Source organism: Scyliorhinus torazame, chromosome 12 (genome assembly GCF_047496885.1).
Source record: "Scyliorhinus torazame isolate Kashiwa2021f chromosome 12, sScyTor2.1, whole genome shotgun sequence".
Lineage (NCBI taxonomy): Eukaryota > Metazoa > Chordata > Chondrichthyes > Carcharhiniformes > Scyliorhinidae > Scyliorhinus > Scyliorhinus torazame.
The window spans coordinates 18301694-18315525 of record NC_092718.1 but is presented as its reverse complement, the minus strand read 5'-3'; the positions used below and the strand labels follow the sequence as shown (position 1 = coordinate 18315525).

General features: G+C 40.8%; 1 protein-coding gene across 5 annotated transcripts in view; it reads right to left on the bottom strand.

Annotated features, from left to right (window-relative positions):
* Positions 1-1173: 1173 nt before the first annotated feature.
* LOC140387408 (D-glucuronyl C5-epimerase-like) overlaps positions 1174-13832 on the bottom strand; it is a 125561-nt gene continuing 112902 nt past the window's right edge. For all 5 annotated transcript variants that reach the window (XM_072470486.1, XM_072470487.1, XM_072470484.1 and 2 more), the window contains 2 exons: positions 6846-7091; positions 1174-5463 (listed from right to left, as the gene is read on the bottom strand). In XM_072470486.1, the coding sequence (XP_072326587.1) occupies positions 4439-5463; positions 6846-7091 (1271 nt within the window). In that variant the 3' untranslated portion in view covers positions 1174-4438. The remainder of the gene's footprint in view (positions 5464-6845; positions 7092-13832) is intronic.

The window sequence follows — 13832 nt, the reverse complement described above, 5'->3', positions numbered from 1 at the left end:
GCACAGTTGCAAACTTACAGGTGTCTGAACGAGTCAGACTGCAAGAGCCCAAATTTCTCCGACAACTCCCCCAAACCGTGCAAAGAACGGATTCCTTCCAACCCCAACTCTTCCCAAATGTGGCATCCAGCCTCACACGTTCAAACATTTGATTCACGCGGGGCGACTTTCGATACCACCCCGAATTTAAAATGTTGCCAAAATTGTCTCCATGTCCTCAGGGTGGAGGCAACCATCAGGAATGGAGAGTATTTCACATGCCGTCAATATAACCAAAAATCAGTCCTTTGTAGTGAAACTGAGACCACTTTGCATTAGTTTTAGTACACTATTCCACTACAGGAGCGGTTTGATCATTTTAACCATAGTGGGCTCCAGTGGCAAACGTTACTCATCTAGACAAATCAGGCAGAACATGGTCTGTCCAAATAAAGTACGTTAAAATACACACATATTGGTTTCTCTGAACAGTTCATCTTTCCAAATATACTGATGACACGTACATTACCGTTCTCCATTTATGGGCAGAACGGTGGCACAGTTGTTAGCACTATTGCCTCACAGCTCCAGGGACCCGTGTTCAATGCCGGCCTCGCGTGACTGCGTGAAGTTTGTATGTTCTCCCAGTGTCTGCGTGCGTTTCCTCTGGGTGCTCCGGTTTCCTCCCACAGTCCAAACATTTGCAGGTTAGGTGGATTGGATCTGCTAAATTGCACCTTAAGTGTCCAAAAAAGTTAGTGGGGTTACTGGGTTATAGGAATAGGGTGGAGGCTGAAGTAGGGTGCTCTTTCCAAGGGCCGGTGCAGACTCGATGGCCATGAATTGTAGGGATTCTATGAACCATTTTTGTGCTATTTTTCCTTGCCTGGGAATGTGATTCAAAATTTCTTAAGATCCTTTTGCATGAACATGAATTAAGACCTGTAACCTACTTATATATCATTTCTAGAAAGTGGCAATGCTGAAGATGGCATTTTGCTTAAATAATAGTATTGCTAGTGACATTTTAAGAAACTGAATATTATTGCCCAAGTGAGAATTGTATTTTAGACACATGGGACCTAAACAGTCTGTTCAGGAAAATTAAGAAATGCATCTGTAACCTCAGATTTCATGTGAACATTCTGCATTCCCGCAACAGTGTATTAACAAAAAGAAACCAAACTCGGAAGCTTCTTTTTAAGAAAATGTTTTATTGTACAACTTCAGTAAGCAAAGATACTCAGCACAGCAAAGATTGATCCAATCAATATTTTTATATAAACATAGTTGTATATAGTCACTTTATTTGAAAAAATTATGAATTCTTGCCGTGTACAAAATGGCAAAGCTGTACAACTGTGTGCACATTGTGCTTAACAAATGCAAATCGGTACAGCTCTATAACACTGCCTTGCCCCTTCAACAGGCAACAGTGTTCAGTAAACAGTTTATTGCATATCCAACATATGGTTCAAATCCACGTGTAAAAATACAAGTTAAAATGATAAAAAATACAGTGTGAGTGAAAATAGCAGCTTTCAGTGAAAGTCTTGCACATTGTCCAGACGGGGTACATCGGCACAAAGTCCACTATTGTGCTTGTGTGTCATCTGCTTGCATATACCCACCTACACCTTGTATTCTAATACATCCAATGACCAGAATGATTTGTAATATTAAGAGTTACCAACAAGACCTTCTCAGGTGCAGAGCAGTTTGGATGATTTTTTAAAATATATAATGCTTTGGTATTGACAACACTTAAGCTCAGAAGAAAATATGATTTAGAGCTATGAACAGAATTCCCTAAATTGAAGAGGAAAAGAAACACAATACATTTTTAATACAACACCCATCACCGATTTCTTTACAAATAGGGAAATGAACCATGGGGTGGTGGAAGAAAAAAGAAAATGTGATACGGCATAGAAAACCTTGTAGTAATGGAAAAGCTTGGATAACAAAATAGTAAATGCCAAATATTTGTTTACCCATCTAACTGCCATAGTGAACACCTCTCAAATATACACCATTTAGTTAAATTGCAGAGAAAATAAAAAATTACACTGTTGGGACAACAAAACAGCCAACATAACCTGCCACTTGATTTGCTAATTAGCTTTATAATCTGATTTGAGCATTATACCTATAAATATTGCAGACCGACCGTATTAATACCTGTATCAACCACTACACATTGACATTCGTACTTCTGCCAGGAGGTAAGAATAGCTCAATAAAAGGGGAGGAGAGATGATCTAATTCCTTTTAATTCGATCATTAAGAATTTTATTTCATGTTGGTTCACGGATATGAATTAACTATAATTATTTAGGAATCAGATCTTATCTATAATTAAACCAAATGGCCACATCAACACCAAAGCAAGCCCCTCAATTCCATGCATCAAAGCTCGTAACATCAAACCATTGGTTTGGTTCCAAGCATTAAAAAAAAATTCACTGGGAAAATTAGGTTTAAATAAGAGGAACTGGACAAGATTTCCTTCACCATCATTTAGTCCTGTTTCCTTTGCTAAAGAACGGCAACATGATAAGAAAACCCAAGTGAAGCTGTTTCCTGATTCTAAGTTATTCGACACAATGCATTTCTCCCACTCCCCAGTAACTGTTTTGGATTTATTTGGTGAAGACTAAAGCAAATGACAAATACCAGAAAAGGAATACATGTTTTGAACTTGGGAGATGCTCTGGCAATGAAAAGTTAAGAAAATATTCTCAGTTCACATTTACAGTATCCAAATTATTTTGGCATTCAAATCCATTTCTGGGCTGGTGATATATTTTATTAAGTGCACACGACCTTTAAAATACACTAATATAGCTTCAACATCCACCTCTTCCCCTGACCCACCCAGACATTTGCTGATTAATAGTTTAGCAGCCCAAGCCTAGAAATAAAACAAACCGAGAGAACAGGCAGGCAAATCTGAAACACATAGTATACTAGAAATACAAACAGGTCAGTCAGCACCTGCAAAGTTCGGTTGATTGCTACTTTTAGGTATTGTTCATCGAAACCAATGAAAGGGCCGCACCTGAAATGTCCTCGTCAGTAACCTGCCGTTTCACTTAATAGTCGCTGACCCACTTGTTGTGCATTTCCTGAATTTTGTTTTTAACCCAGGCTGTGAATGTTTAAAGTGGACTACGTTCCACAGTTGGCTCCTTATATCAACATTCCCTTGACAAGATTCATCTGTCACACTGCTTGTCACAAAGTGGGAGGGAAGCAATGCCTAAAATCACACAAACAACTTCACTGCATTCAAACGAGACTTTTTTAAAAAATAGTCTAATTGTACGAACATAATCATAAAGAAATGACTGTATTACAACACGCCCTCAAATAAAAGTTTAATCGTAGGATACGGCTACACAAGTCAAATGGAGACAAGAGTGAATGAAGGGAGTGGGTTTAGAAAGTGGTGGAGGCAAAATAGAGAGTGGAAATGGCACCAACGATCATTTGGAACTTATTGATTCCATTGGAAACCAAATTCACCCCTTGCACTGTAATACAAGATCCACTATATCTATATACTATACTTGTGCAGTTACATATTAACTTGTTGTATTGTGCTTTGCCATGTGCATCAAAAACTAAATGAACAATAAGCTTTGAAGGACCATTTTTTAAAATATACAATGGAAAAATATTCTGTGCCCGTTAGATGAACATTTAAAGGATACATTTGTACAAAGCTCATGGTACTCAATATAGTTCATAAGAGCAGCCTCACCCCTAACAGAAAATAAAATGAAAACATGCCAACAAACCACCTTAGGGGTCAGTCACAATTCTGAACATTTCATTAAGCAGAGAAATTAATGCATTAGTTCAGTGTTGGGGCTAGGAACATAGACAAGGAGACAAAGTCTCTGAACAGAAAAGCAGTGTGGAGACTGCTGCCATACCTGGAATATTTAAACGGATGTTAACTATTTAAAAAAACCAAGAAGCAGTATTCCATCCACTGCCAAGAAGGTAAATGATTTGATGATATAATCAAATGGCTGCAAAAACAAAGTCCATGCTGAGGAAAATCAATTATAAAAACAACAAAGGCAGAAAGAAAAGCATCTAGCTGCAAAGCAGAGAGTGCTGATGACATGAGTGCCAGAAAGGGTTTGAAAGTGTTCCGATGAATGAGCATGCAGAACTGAAAGCTTAAACCACCCCCAATTAATGAGTGTTTCACTTACAGAAAGGCAAAGACAAACAAAAGGATGTTTAGTCGGGGGTAATTTTTCTAACCGTTTCCACCCCCCCACCCCATAGAGCTTCTGATTGTTACACTCTTAAAGTGTGCAATGAGGAAGATGGCAAGGATATAAAAGGTACTATTTGCACACTTATAAAAATGTTTAAATTAAGGAGCTTTTCCTTATATATTATATGTATGATTCATAAGATTATAATTTGGCTTTCAGCTCTAATTGTGCTTTGCCCTCCCTCCTTTTAAATAGGACTTCCACCTCTTTAAAAATTCCTTAAAGATTGGTGCATCGTCGACTGTGCTCAGCAGTTGCAGCTGGTTGATGTGGGTGGTGTGGTAGTCCCAGCGTGCCAAATTTGGAACTGCACCAAGCATGAAATGGCGGAGATCATAGATTGTACCTGAGCCAGTGTCATACAGCGGAAGCATGGCTTTCAAAGACTCCATGCCTCGTTCATACAGTTTCTTAGCTTCTTGTCCTAGTTTCTCACCTGCAGTTTCTTTGAGGTCGTACAGACCCAGTAGAGAGTATATGAAACCATTCAGAACAAAAGAGCTGGGAAAAGTTGGGTATTCTTCATACCAATCATATTTATTCATAAACACAGCTTTTACCCCATGATCCTCGGATTTGAGGGTATAGGGCACTATTGCCCGCAATGCTGAATTGAGGTACACCTGTTCTTTTGTAAGCAAATAGGCCCTTACAAGTGTAGACATGGCTTGACCTTGTGCCATGGCCGAATACCAGCCAGGCTCCAAAGACTTAAAGCCCTCACCTAGCTTACGCGTGACCATAATTGGCCAGCCACCCTTTTCATCCTGATTTCTTACCAACCAATCGCTGGCAGCAAAGAAGGCAGGCATGTGTGCCGTGGTTGCTATTGTGATGTTGTCAATGAAGCCTTTTCCCTTGGCAACCAGCTTTATGACTTTCTTGGGCATTATTTTAGTCTGCTTTACAGCCTTGGTGTTGGATAAGCCAACTCCTTTCTTCAGGTCAGTTACCAGATCTCGAGTAATAGTATTCCAGCCAGTTCGGGGGCCTATGCCATAGTAAATATCTTTGTCTTTGAAGGCTATAAGTTGTGTGTTTGTGACATAGTGAATTGTAAACAGCTGGTTCTTTTCAGTTGTCTCCAGCACCACTGAAATGCTCCCATTTGTTAAGAATTTAATATCAAATGAAATGATGAAATCCTTTCCATTTCCTAACATCAGATAAACACCATCCGAAGATTCTGAAAAAAAAAGAAATGATTTAATATTAAACTGAAGCTTTTGTATAATACTTGAATCATAGAATCCCTACAGTGCAGGAGGCCGCCATTCAGCCCATCGAATCTGCACTGACCCTCTGAAAGAGCACTCCACCCAAGCCTACTTCTCTGCCCCATCCCAATAACCCCTTAACCTAACCGACACATCCCTGGACACAAGGGGCAATTTAGCATGTCCAATCCATCTAACCTGCACATCTTTGGACTGTGGAAGGAAACCGCAGAAATCAGATACCAGGAGAATGGGTACACAGACAGTCAGCCAAGGCCAGAATTGAACCCAGGTCTCTGGCTGTGAGGCAGCAGTGCTAACCACTGTGCCACCCCGAACTGTGATAGTGTACAGTTTCTATTAGAATGTAAAATTAGATTTGTGAAAACATGTATATTTATACCACCAGTTCTACTCTCGACAATCACTCCAAATTTCAGAAAACCATCGCAGTAGATGCCATACCTATGCCATATCTTACCCCATAACTTTACAATATCCGTGGTCGAATCATTGCACTTTATATTATAGCTTACAGGTTGGAATGTGTTGGAAGATTTAATTTTAATCTCAGGGCTTTCTCTAGATTTAGCATAGGATTTTGCAGATGCCTGGTATTTAAAATTACTTCTCTCAAACACCTAGGCAATTTTCAAAGTCAGGGATTCCAATTTCAATACAGATCATCCAAATTCCTAAGTACTGTGCAAAATCCTATAATTATCGAACTTTAATTATCAAGCTTTCATGAATTAGACCGATGAAAATAACCTACATACTGCAATTCAGTCTTATAACAGGTCGGAACTCAACCATTGCTGCACATTCACTGTGAATTCAATGCATGCAGATGGAAGCTATTTGCATTGTTTTAAAAGCTTGGATTTTTCAGGTCAGATAGCTTTGAGATCTCAGCCAACAAGGGAATAGATCTTAAAATTTCTGTTTAAAAAAAATCAATGTATAAATCATTTGCAAATCCATTAGTTAAGACATTCTAAATGGATTCGTCTGTGGCCTGTGGGATCTTGAAATTACTTTGCCATCAATAAAAGGGGAGTCTTAGAAACATTAGACTTCATAACACAGTTTGTCCTTCCTTTTTACAATATCAAAAGCTGGAAACTTTTTCACAGCTTTTCTGCGAAAACCTGGTTTCTGTACTGACAATAATTACAGTAAGAAGTCTTACAACACTAGGTTAAAGTTCTTAACCTGGTGTTGTAAGACTTCTTACTGTGCCCACCCCACTCCAATGCCGGCACCTCCACATCATGGTCATAATAATTACTTAATTTGTCTTTCTCCAGTAGCAATGCATGAACACGTATTAATCAGCGAGATAAAATACCTGCAGTGGTGAACTGCTTTACGTTGCTGGATCTAGTTTTGTCAAAGACTGTAGAGACTGTACAACCCTTTGGCACAGTCCAGTCATTTTGCCTTGTGCCTTTTTCTCTCTTCTCTGCGATTTCATACACTTCGGCATGTGGTGGTTTTTCAGTGAGGTTTTTACTGTAGTGACTTAGCCCATATTGTGCTATTTGAATCGGGTAGAAATAACCCTGAGGTCCCCACTGGGTGGACAAAGGAACACCTAAAGAAGAGAGGGAGGGAAAAATATTAGGACAAACTTTTAAAATAACTCAAAAACAATTAAATATAGTTTTTAAAAAATGCTTTCTGAAGTAGGCACGTCAGAAAGGGCCTGGCCATTACAGATATATCAACTGCTTGAAATGGAACATATTTATACACTCGAATTAAAAGCAGGTCGACATTAATTCAAAAGGAAGGAAATAAGATGGCAGGTGTGCAATTTGTCTCAATTGTTGCCACCAATTAGTTCCAAAATACTTCACTGGTCAAGCAAGGTTTTATTTTGCTATTTTCACCATTAAATGGGCCTTCAAGCTGTAATGTCACTAAGTTCTCTGTTATATCAGCAAGCTACTTAAGGTTTTTTTCAACGCATGGACACAAGAGAACGGAAGTGCCAGATCTCTTCTCTACCATCCTTTTAAAAAAAATTTAGAGTACCCAATTATTTTTTTCCAATTAAGGGGCAATTCAGCATGGCCAATCCATCTAACCTGCACATCTTTGGGTTGTGGGGGTGAAACCCACGCAGACACAGGGAGAGTGTGCAAACTCCACACAGACAGTGATCCGGCTCTCTACCCTTCTATTAGGACCAACAAGATTAGAGTTTACAATAGGGAAACCACATGCATCAATTTGGCATGTTGTGTCACATGGCAGTTTTTATCCTAAGTTTTGATACTAGTTCATTTTTCTTTGCTAGATTAGCTTCATACAAAATTTCACAGTGTCTGCTACGGTATGTGGTCATGTAGGCAACAAAAACTTAATACTCAAATCAGAAGCCAGTGATGTATCATTACTGTCCAACCATTTGTATCATTCTTTATAGCAATCAAACCAAGTTCAAGATTGGCCACTTAATTGATATTTGATTAATATGATCATAAAGAATGCTGGTACTACTACTTGGTACTACTATTGACTTAAGTCAATAAACTACTGAGTCACAAAAGCAAAATACTGAAGATACAGGAAATCTGAAATTAAAATATAAACTGCTAAACTCAGCAGGTTAGGGAGCATCTGTGCAGACACAAAGAAAATTAGATTGGCATGATGGCACAGTGGTTAGCACTGCTGCCTCACAGTGCCAGGTACCTGGGCTCAATTCTGGCCTTGGGTCACTGTCTGTGTGGAGTTTGCACGTTCTCCCAGTGTTGCGTGGGTTTCCTACAGGTGCTCCGGTTTCCTTCCACAGTCCAAAGATGTGCGGGTTAGGTGGATTGGCCATGCTAAATTGCCCAGAGTGTCTATGGGTGTGCAGGTTAGGTTATGGGTTTAGGGCAGGGTGAACGGAGGAGTGGACATGGATAGTGTGCTCGTTCGAAGGGTCAGTGTAGACTCAATGGGCCTAATGCCTCCTTCTGCACTGTAGGGATTCTTCTATGAACGCAACATGTCGCATGCCTGAACTTATGAGTACTTCCAGCACTTACTGTTTCTATTTCAGCTTTAAAATAATAACGGAACTCAATAAAACGTTCTGGGTTGCAACGTATACAGGTTTTACTAGTACATGGTATTTTCAGTTACACCTCAAGGTCTTTCAGGGTTTAGTAGAATTGTATTTAATAAAGAACTTGCACTTGTATAGTAGTTTTCGCAAGCTTAAGGTGTCCCAAAATGTTTGAAAGTTGTCATGTAGATACAGACACTGAGAGAGTTAGAGCCTTGGAACAGAAGAAGAGCTGGTCTTGCTCTTAATCCAGCACCTCAAAATTGTTCCCACCAGCAATGATAGATTTGTGACTAACAGTAGGTCACAATTGCATCACAGAGTTCATGTGTTTTAGTGTTGAGCGAGCTCCAATATTTTAATGTGTGAGGTTAGTGTGTTTTCTTACCCTCAGAGTAGTCGTCTCCATTTAAATTATTCCAGTGGTAAGCTTTTTGTGAATTTGAAATAACATTATTTATTGGCACAAACTTGCCCCAGCTGTTTAAACACAATGTCCAACACACTAGCCCACACATATAGAGTAGATATAAAGATAAAGAAAAAATAATCCAGTTACCCCCCTAAGTCCGATCATCAGGAGACATTCCTTCTCGCCCTCCAAGCTGTTTGATGATTTCTGAGGGAATAGCCAAACCATCACTGAGAGGACAAGTCCTGCATTCACACCTGGGCCTTAAGAGCTCGCGAATCACTAGCATCAGACATTAGCTGTTGTCACTGGTATCCTGCTATTGTGCTCATTTTGTCAACTTAAAGTCCAGCAAGGAGAAGAGTGATATGGGTCAAGGCCGGATGCGTCCCATGCCATGTAATGATGCAAATGTGGAACAGCATAGAGCTCTAATCCTGAAGTGCATGCCTTGCTTTGAGAAACTATCGGTTAGGAAATCCATATGCACAGAGAATCACATAACTGACATGCCCTCCTCAGCCCTCCTGCTCAGGGGTATTAGCACCCTTAGTGGCTTGCACTGCTGAAGTTGGTGCAGGCAGAAACTACTCCGAGCAGCTGCACACCCTTGGGGTGTCCCGAGTGGAGCCCTCCAGGGTGTCTGGCTGACTTCTTCCCTGTGGGTGCCAAAGGAAGAAAGTGATATAAAAAGAAGTGGAATTCCCAAGCTTAGAACCTAGGCACCTGAATGTGCAGCCACCAATGGTGGACCAATTAAAATTAGAAATGCTCAAGAAGCTAGAGAGATGAGTGGAGGTATCAGAGGGCTGTGGGACTGTAATCACTGAATCTAGAAGAGAAATGTCTATCAAGAAAAGTGATTTGCCTTTAGAACTCAGTTGAACAGAATTTAGCAATTTATGTGCACATACTGATGACTTTTAGACTACATCAGGCAAATCAAAAAAAGTGAAAATGGTGTTTTATTGGCTAACAAGTGTGAATGAAAACGCAGTATCAAAAGTATGTTACAGTGTGGAACAGGTCTACAACATACCTGCAGCAGAAATCACAAACCTCAAAACATGAAGCTCCTTTGCAATTCTATTTGTTGGATTTTGAAGATTGCTTTCATGGATACGTGGATTGCTTGTTCACTTAATGTAAAAATATATAGTTTTGTATTTATATACTAACTGCACCTTAGTCCAATGGTACAGTACTTGTATCATAAATAATAACTTACTCTCCACATGACAGCAAATGCTGGAACCGCACTACACACTTATTACAGTTCAATAGCTACATAAATTGTTCCTTTGCCGATGACTTCAAAATTGTGGTTTACCGACTTGACCAGATTTACGTTATGTATGTGTGTGTAAATATTGTAACATTTACTGGCTTCACAGCGTCCAGCGTTTTGTCAACTAGTGAATATTTTGGTCACAAATTTGCCAACCATTGCACAGTTGATTTAGTTTTGGAATTGGTAGTTAATTCACACAAGCAAACCAGTTTGCTGGTGAAAAATCACCTCATTGAACAGTTCCCATTATCATCACAATTTTGTGTCGAAAAATCTCAGATTTAGTTTAGAAAAATCCTTCATTTTATAGAATAAATGGTTGGGAGCAATAACATTAAACTATCAGAACGAAGATCCAATTGGATACCGCTGTTGCTGGTTAGAAGCATTTTTAATCATTCTTGCTGAATGTCATGGGCAGATGTTTTGGAACCAAGTTAAGATGCTCTTTAGACCAAACCAACCCACCTTCCACCACTGCAGAACTAAACAAAATACCTAAAGCAATACAATCTGTTGCTATTCTGCAATTTCATGGTAAGTGGGCAATGTAGACCATATTGTAAATGCACGCTGCGTCATTAGTAAAACACAAATATTTACACTAACCACCAGAGCCAACAGCTGGAAATATTCTCAATATGCAGCACTGTCACCCAATTACAAAAGTAGAAAATAGTTGAAATCCAGTTTAAAATATACTGCTAGATCAGTTTGTTTTAATAAACATTATTCACAAAATTCTGGGAATAGTCATTTAGACATGTAGAAAATTTGAATACAAGAAATCACACCAATTTAAGAGGTCACCAACAAACATGCATCTGCATTTGTGCCGTTAATTTAGCTCTTAAACACTTATTAACCTTTTTTCTTTCAGTAAATTCTCTTAGTTTCATTATTGCACTGAATAATTCCGGGTATTGCCTTACAGGAGCCAAACAAAGTGAGGGCAAAAACACGATAAAAATATGACCAGGAATTGTAGATTTAAAAAAAAAACTTTCGAACATCCCCGGGTAATTGAACTAGCCTTTTCAGCTTTTCCAGACTAAAGAATTGCTAAATATCAGGTATGTAGGCAAGGTGGGGGGGGGATGGAATTATAACCACTCTACCACCCCCCCCCCCCCCAACAAAACAGGCGAGTGAGGTGAGGTAGGTAGTAAAAGGTTTCAAAAAGGTACTCAACCTGCCCAGTTCAATTTTAACAACTATGCGCCAGATAGCATAACACCTGTCATAGGAAAAGTGTTGGAAGCCACTATTAAAGATTTCGGGCCCGATTCAGCGGAAGTCCGGTTTTGGGCACGTGTGGTGGTGGTGGGGGGTGGGGTTCTCAGCAGCTGCAGTGCGGAGATTCACTCTGCTCTTCACTATTTTTTGGGCATCGGAGAGTTTCTCCCCAGCGAGGTCACACTTTGGTCAATTTCCTTCTGGCAAGCTCCTCGCAAATCTGGGCGCCAATTTGACCAGCAGCCTCGATCTCTGCACCCTTCTCACCTTCTGGGAACCCACCCAAACACCACTGGAAGCCTCCAACACCTCTCTCTAATGGGCAAGGCACCCCCAGACCCGGACAGTGGCGAATGGCTCATTTAAATATAATTATCTGGATCACGTCTAGCGAAGGTGTGATCCAGATTGCGCGAGGAAGAGCGAGTCGGGTGACTTACGAACGGTCCGACACCCAATCTGGAGCTCCCTTAGAATCCACCCACTGCGCCCGGCGAGGGCTCAAGTTGGTGGCTGAATCGCGCCCATTATAGCAGAGCACTTGGAAACATTCAAGGCAATCAGGCAGAATCACATGGTTTTGTGAAAGGGAAATCATGTTTAACTTATTCAACTGAGTTCTTGAAGGAGTCACATGTGCTGTTGATAGAGGGGCTGGCTCTGCTGCACAGAAGGGCGGGAAAAAGACTGGCAGGGCTATAGTCATAGGGGATTCAATCGTAAGGGGAGTAGACAGGCGTTTATGTGGTCGGAAATGAGACTCCCGAATGAAATGAAATGAAAATGAAAATCGCTTATTGTCACAAGTAGGCTTCAAATGAAGTTACTGTGAAAAGCCCCTAGTCGCCACATTCCAGCGCCTGTTTGGGGGAGGCTGGTACGGGAATTGAACCGTGCTGCTGGCCTGCCTTGGTCTGCTTTCAAAGCCAGCCATTTAGCCCTGTGCTAAACAGAATGGTATGTTGCCTCCCGGGTGCACGGGTCAGGGATGTCTCAGATAGGCTGCAGGACATACTGAAGGGGGAGGGTGAACAGCCAGTTGTCGTGGTGCATATAGGCACCAGCAATATAGGTAAAAAATGGGATGAGGTCCTACAATCAGAATTTAGGGAGTGAGGAGATAAGTTAAAAAGTAGGACCTCAAAAGGTAGTAATCTTAGGATTGCTACCAGTGCCACGAGACAGTCAGAGTAGAAATTCAAGAATAGTCAGAATTAATACGTGGCTTGAGAGAAGGAGCAGGAGGGAGGGGTTCAGACGTTTGGGACATTGGAACCGGTTCTGGGGGCGGTGGGACCATTACAAATCGGATGGTCTACACCGGGGCAGGACTGGAACCAATGTCCTAGGGGGTGCTTTTGCTAACACTGTTGGGGAGGTTTTAAACTAATGTGGCAGGGGAGGGGAACCAGATTAGGAAGTTAGAGGTTAGTAAAGGGGCAGGAACTAAAGCCAGTAAGGTACTAGATAATAAACTCAATGTGACTAAGGGGAAGAGTAGACAGGGAAGATATGATGAACGCATAGGGACAGGTGGTGAGGTGCATTTGTTTTAATGCGAGAAGTGTAGCAGGTAAGGCAGATGAATTTAGGGCTTGGATTAGTACCTGGGAATATGATGTTATTGGTATTACTGAGACTTGGTTGAGGGAAGGACAAGACTGGCAACTAAATATCCCAGGGTATAGATGCTTCAGGAGGGATAGAGGAGGAGGTAAAAGGGGTGGAGGAGTTGCATTACTGGTCAGAGATGATATCACAGCTGTGATTAAGGAGGGCACGATGGAGGATTCGAGCACTGAGGCACTATGGGTAGAGCTAAGAAATAGGAAAGGTGCAGTAACATTGTTGGGACTTTACTACAGGCCTCCCAAAAGCGACCGTGAAGTAGAGGTACAAATATGTAGACAGATTATAGAAAAATGTAGGAGCAATAGGGTGGTCGTGATGGGAGATTTTAACTTCCCCAACATTGAATGGGACTCATGTAGTGTTAGAGGTGTAGATGGAGCAGAATTTGTAAGGAGCATCCAGGAGAATTTTTTTAGAGCAGTATGTAAATAGTCCAACTCGGGAAGGGGCCATACTGGACCTGGTATTGGGGAATGATCCCGGCCAGGTGATTGAAGTTTCAGTCGGTGATTACTTTGGGAATAGCGATCACAATTCCGTAAATTTTAGAATACTAATAGACAAAGACGAGAGTGGTCCTAAAGGAAGAGTGCTAAATTGGGGAAAGGCCAAGTATAACAAAATTCGGCAGGAGCTAGGGAATGTGGATTGGGAGCAGCTGTTTAAGGGTAAATCCACATTTGAAATGTGGGAGTCTTTTAAGGAA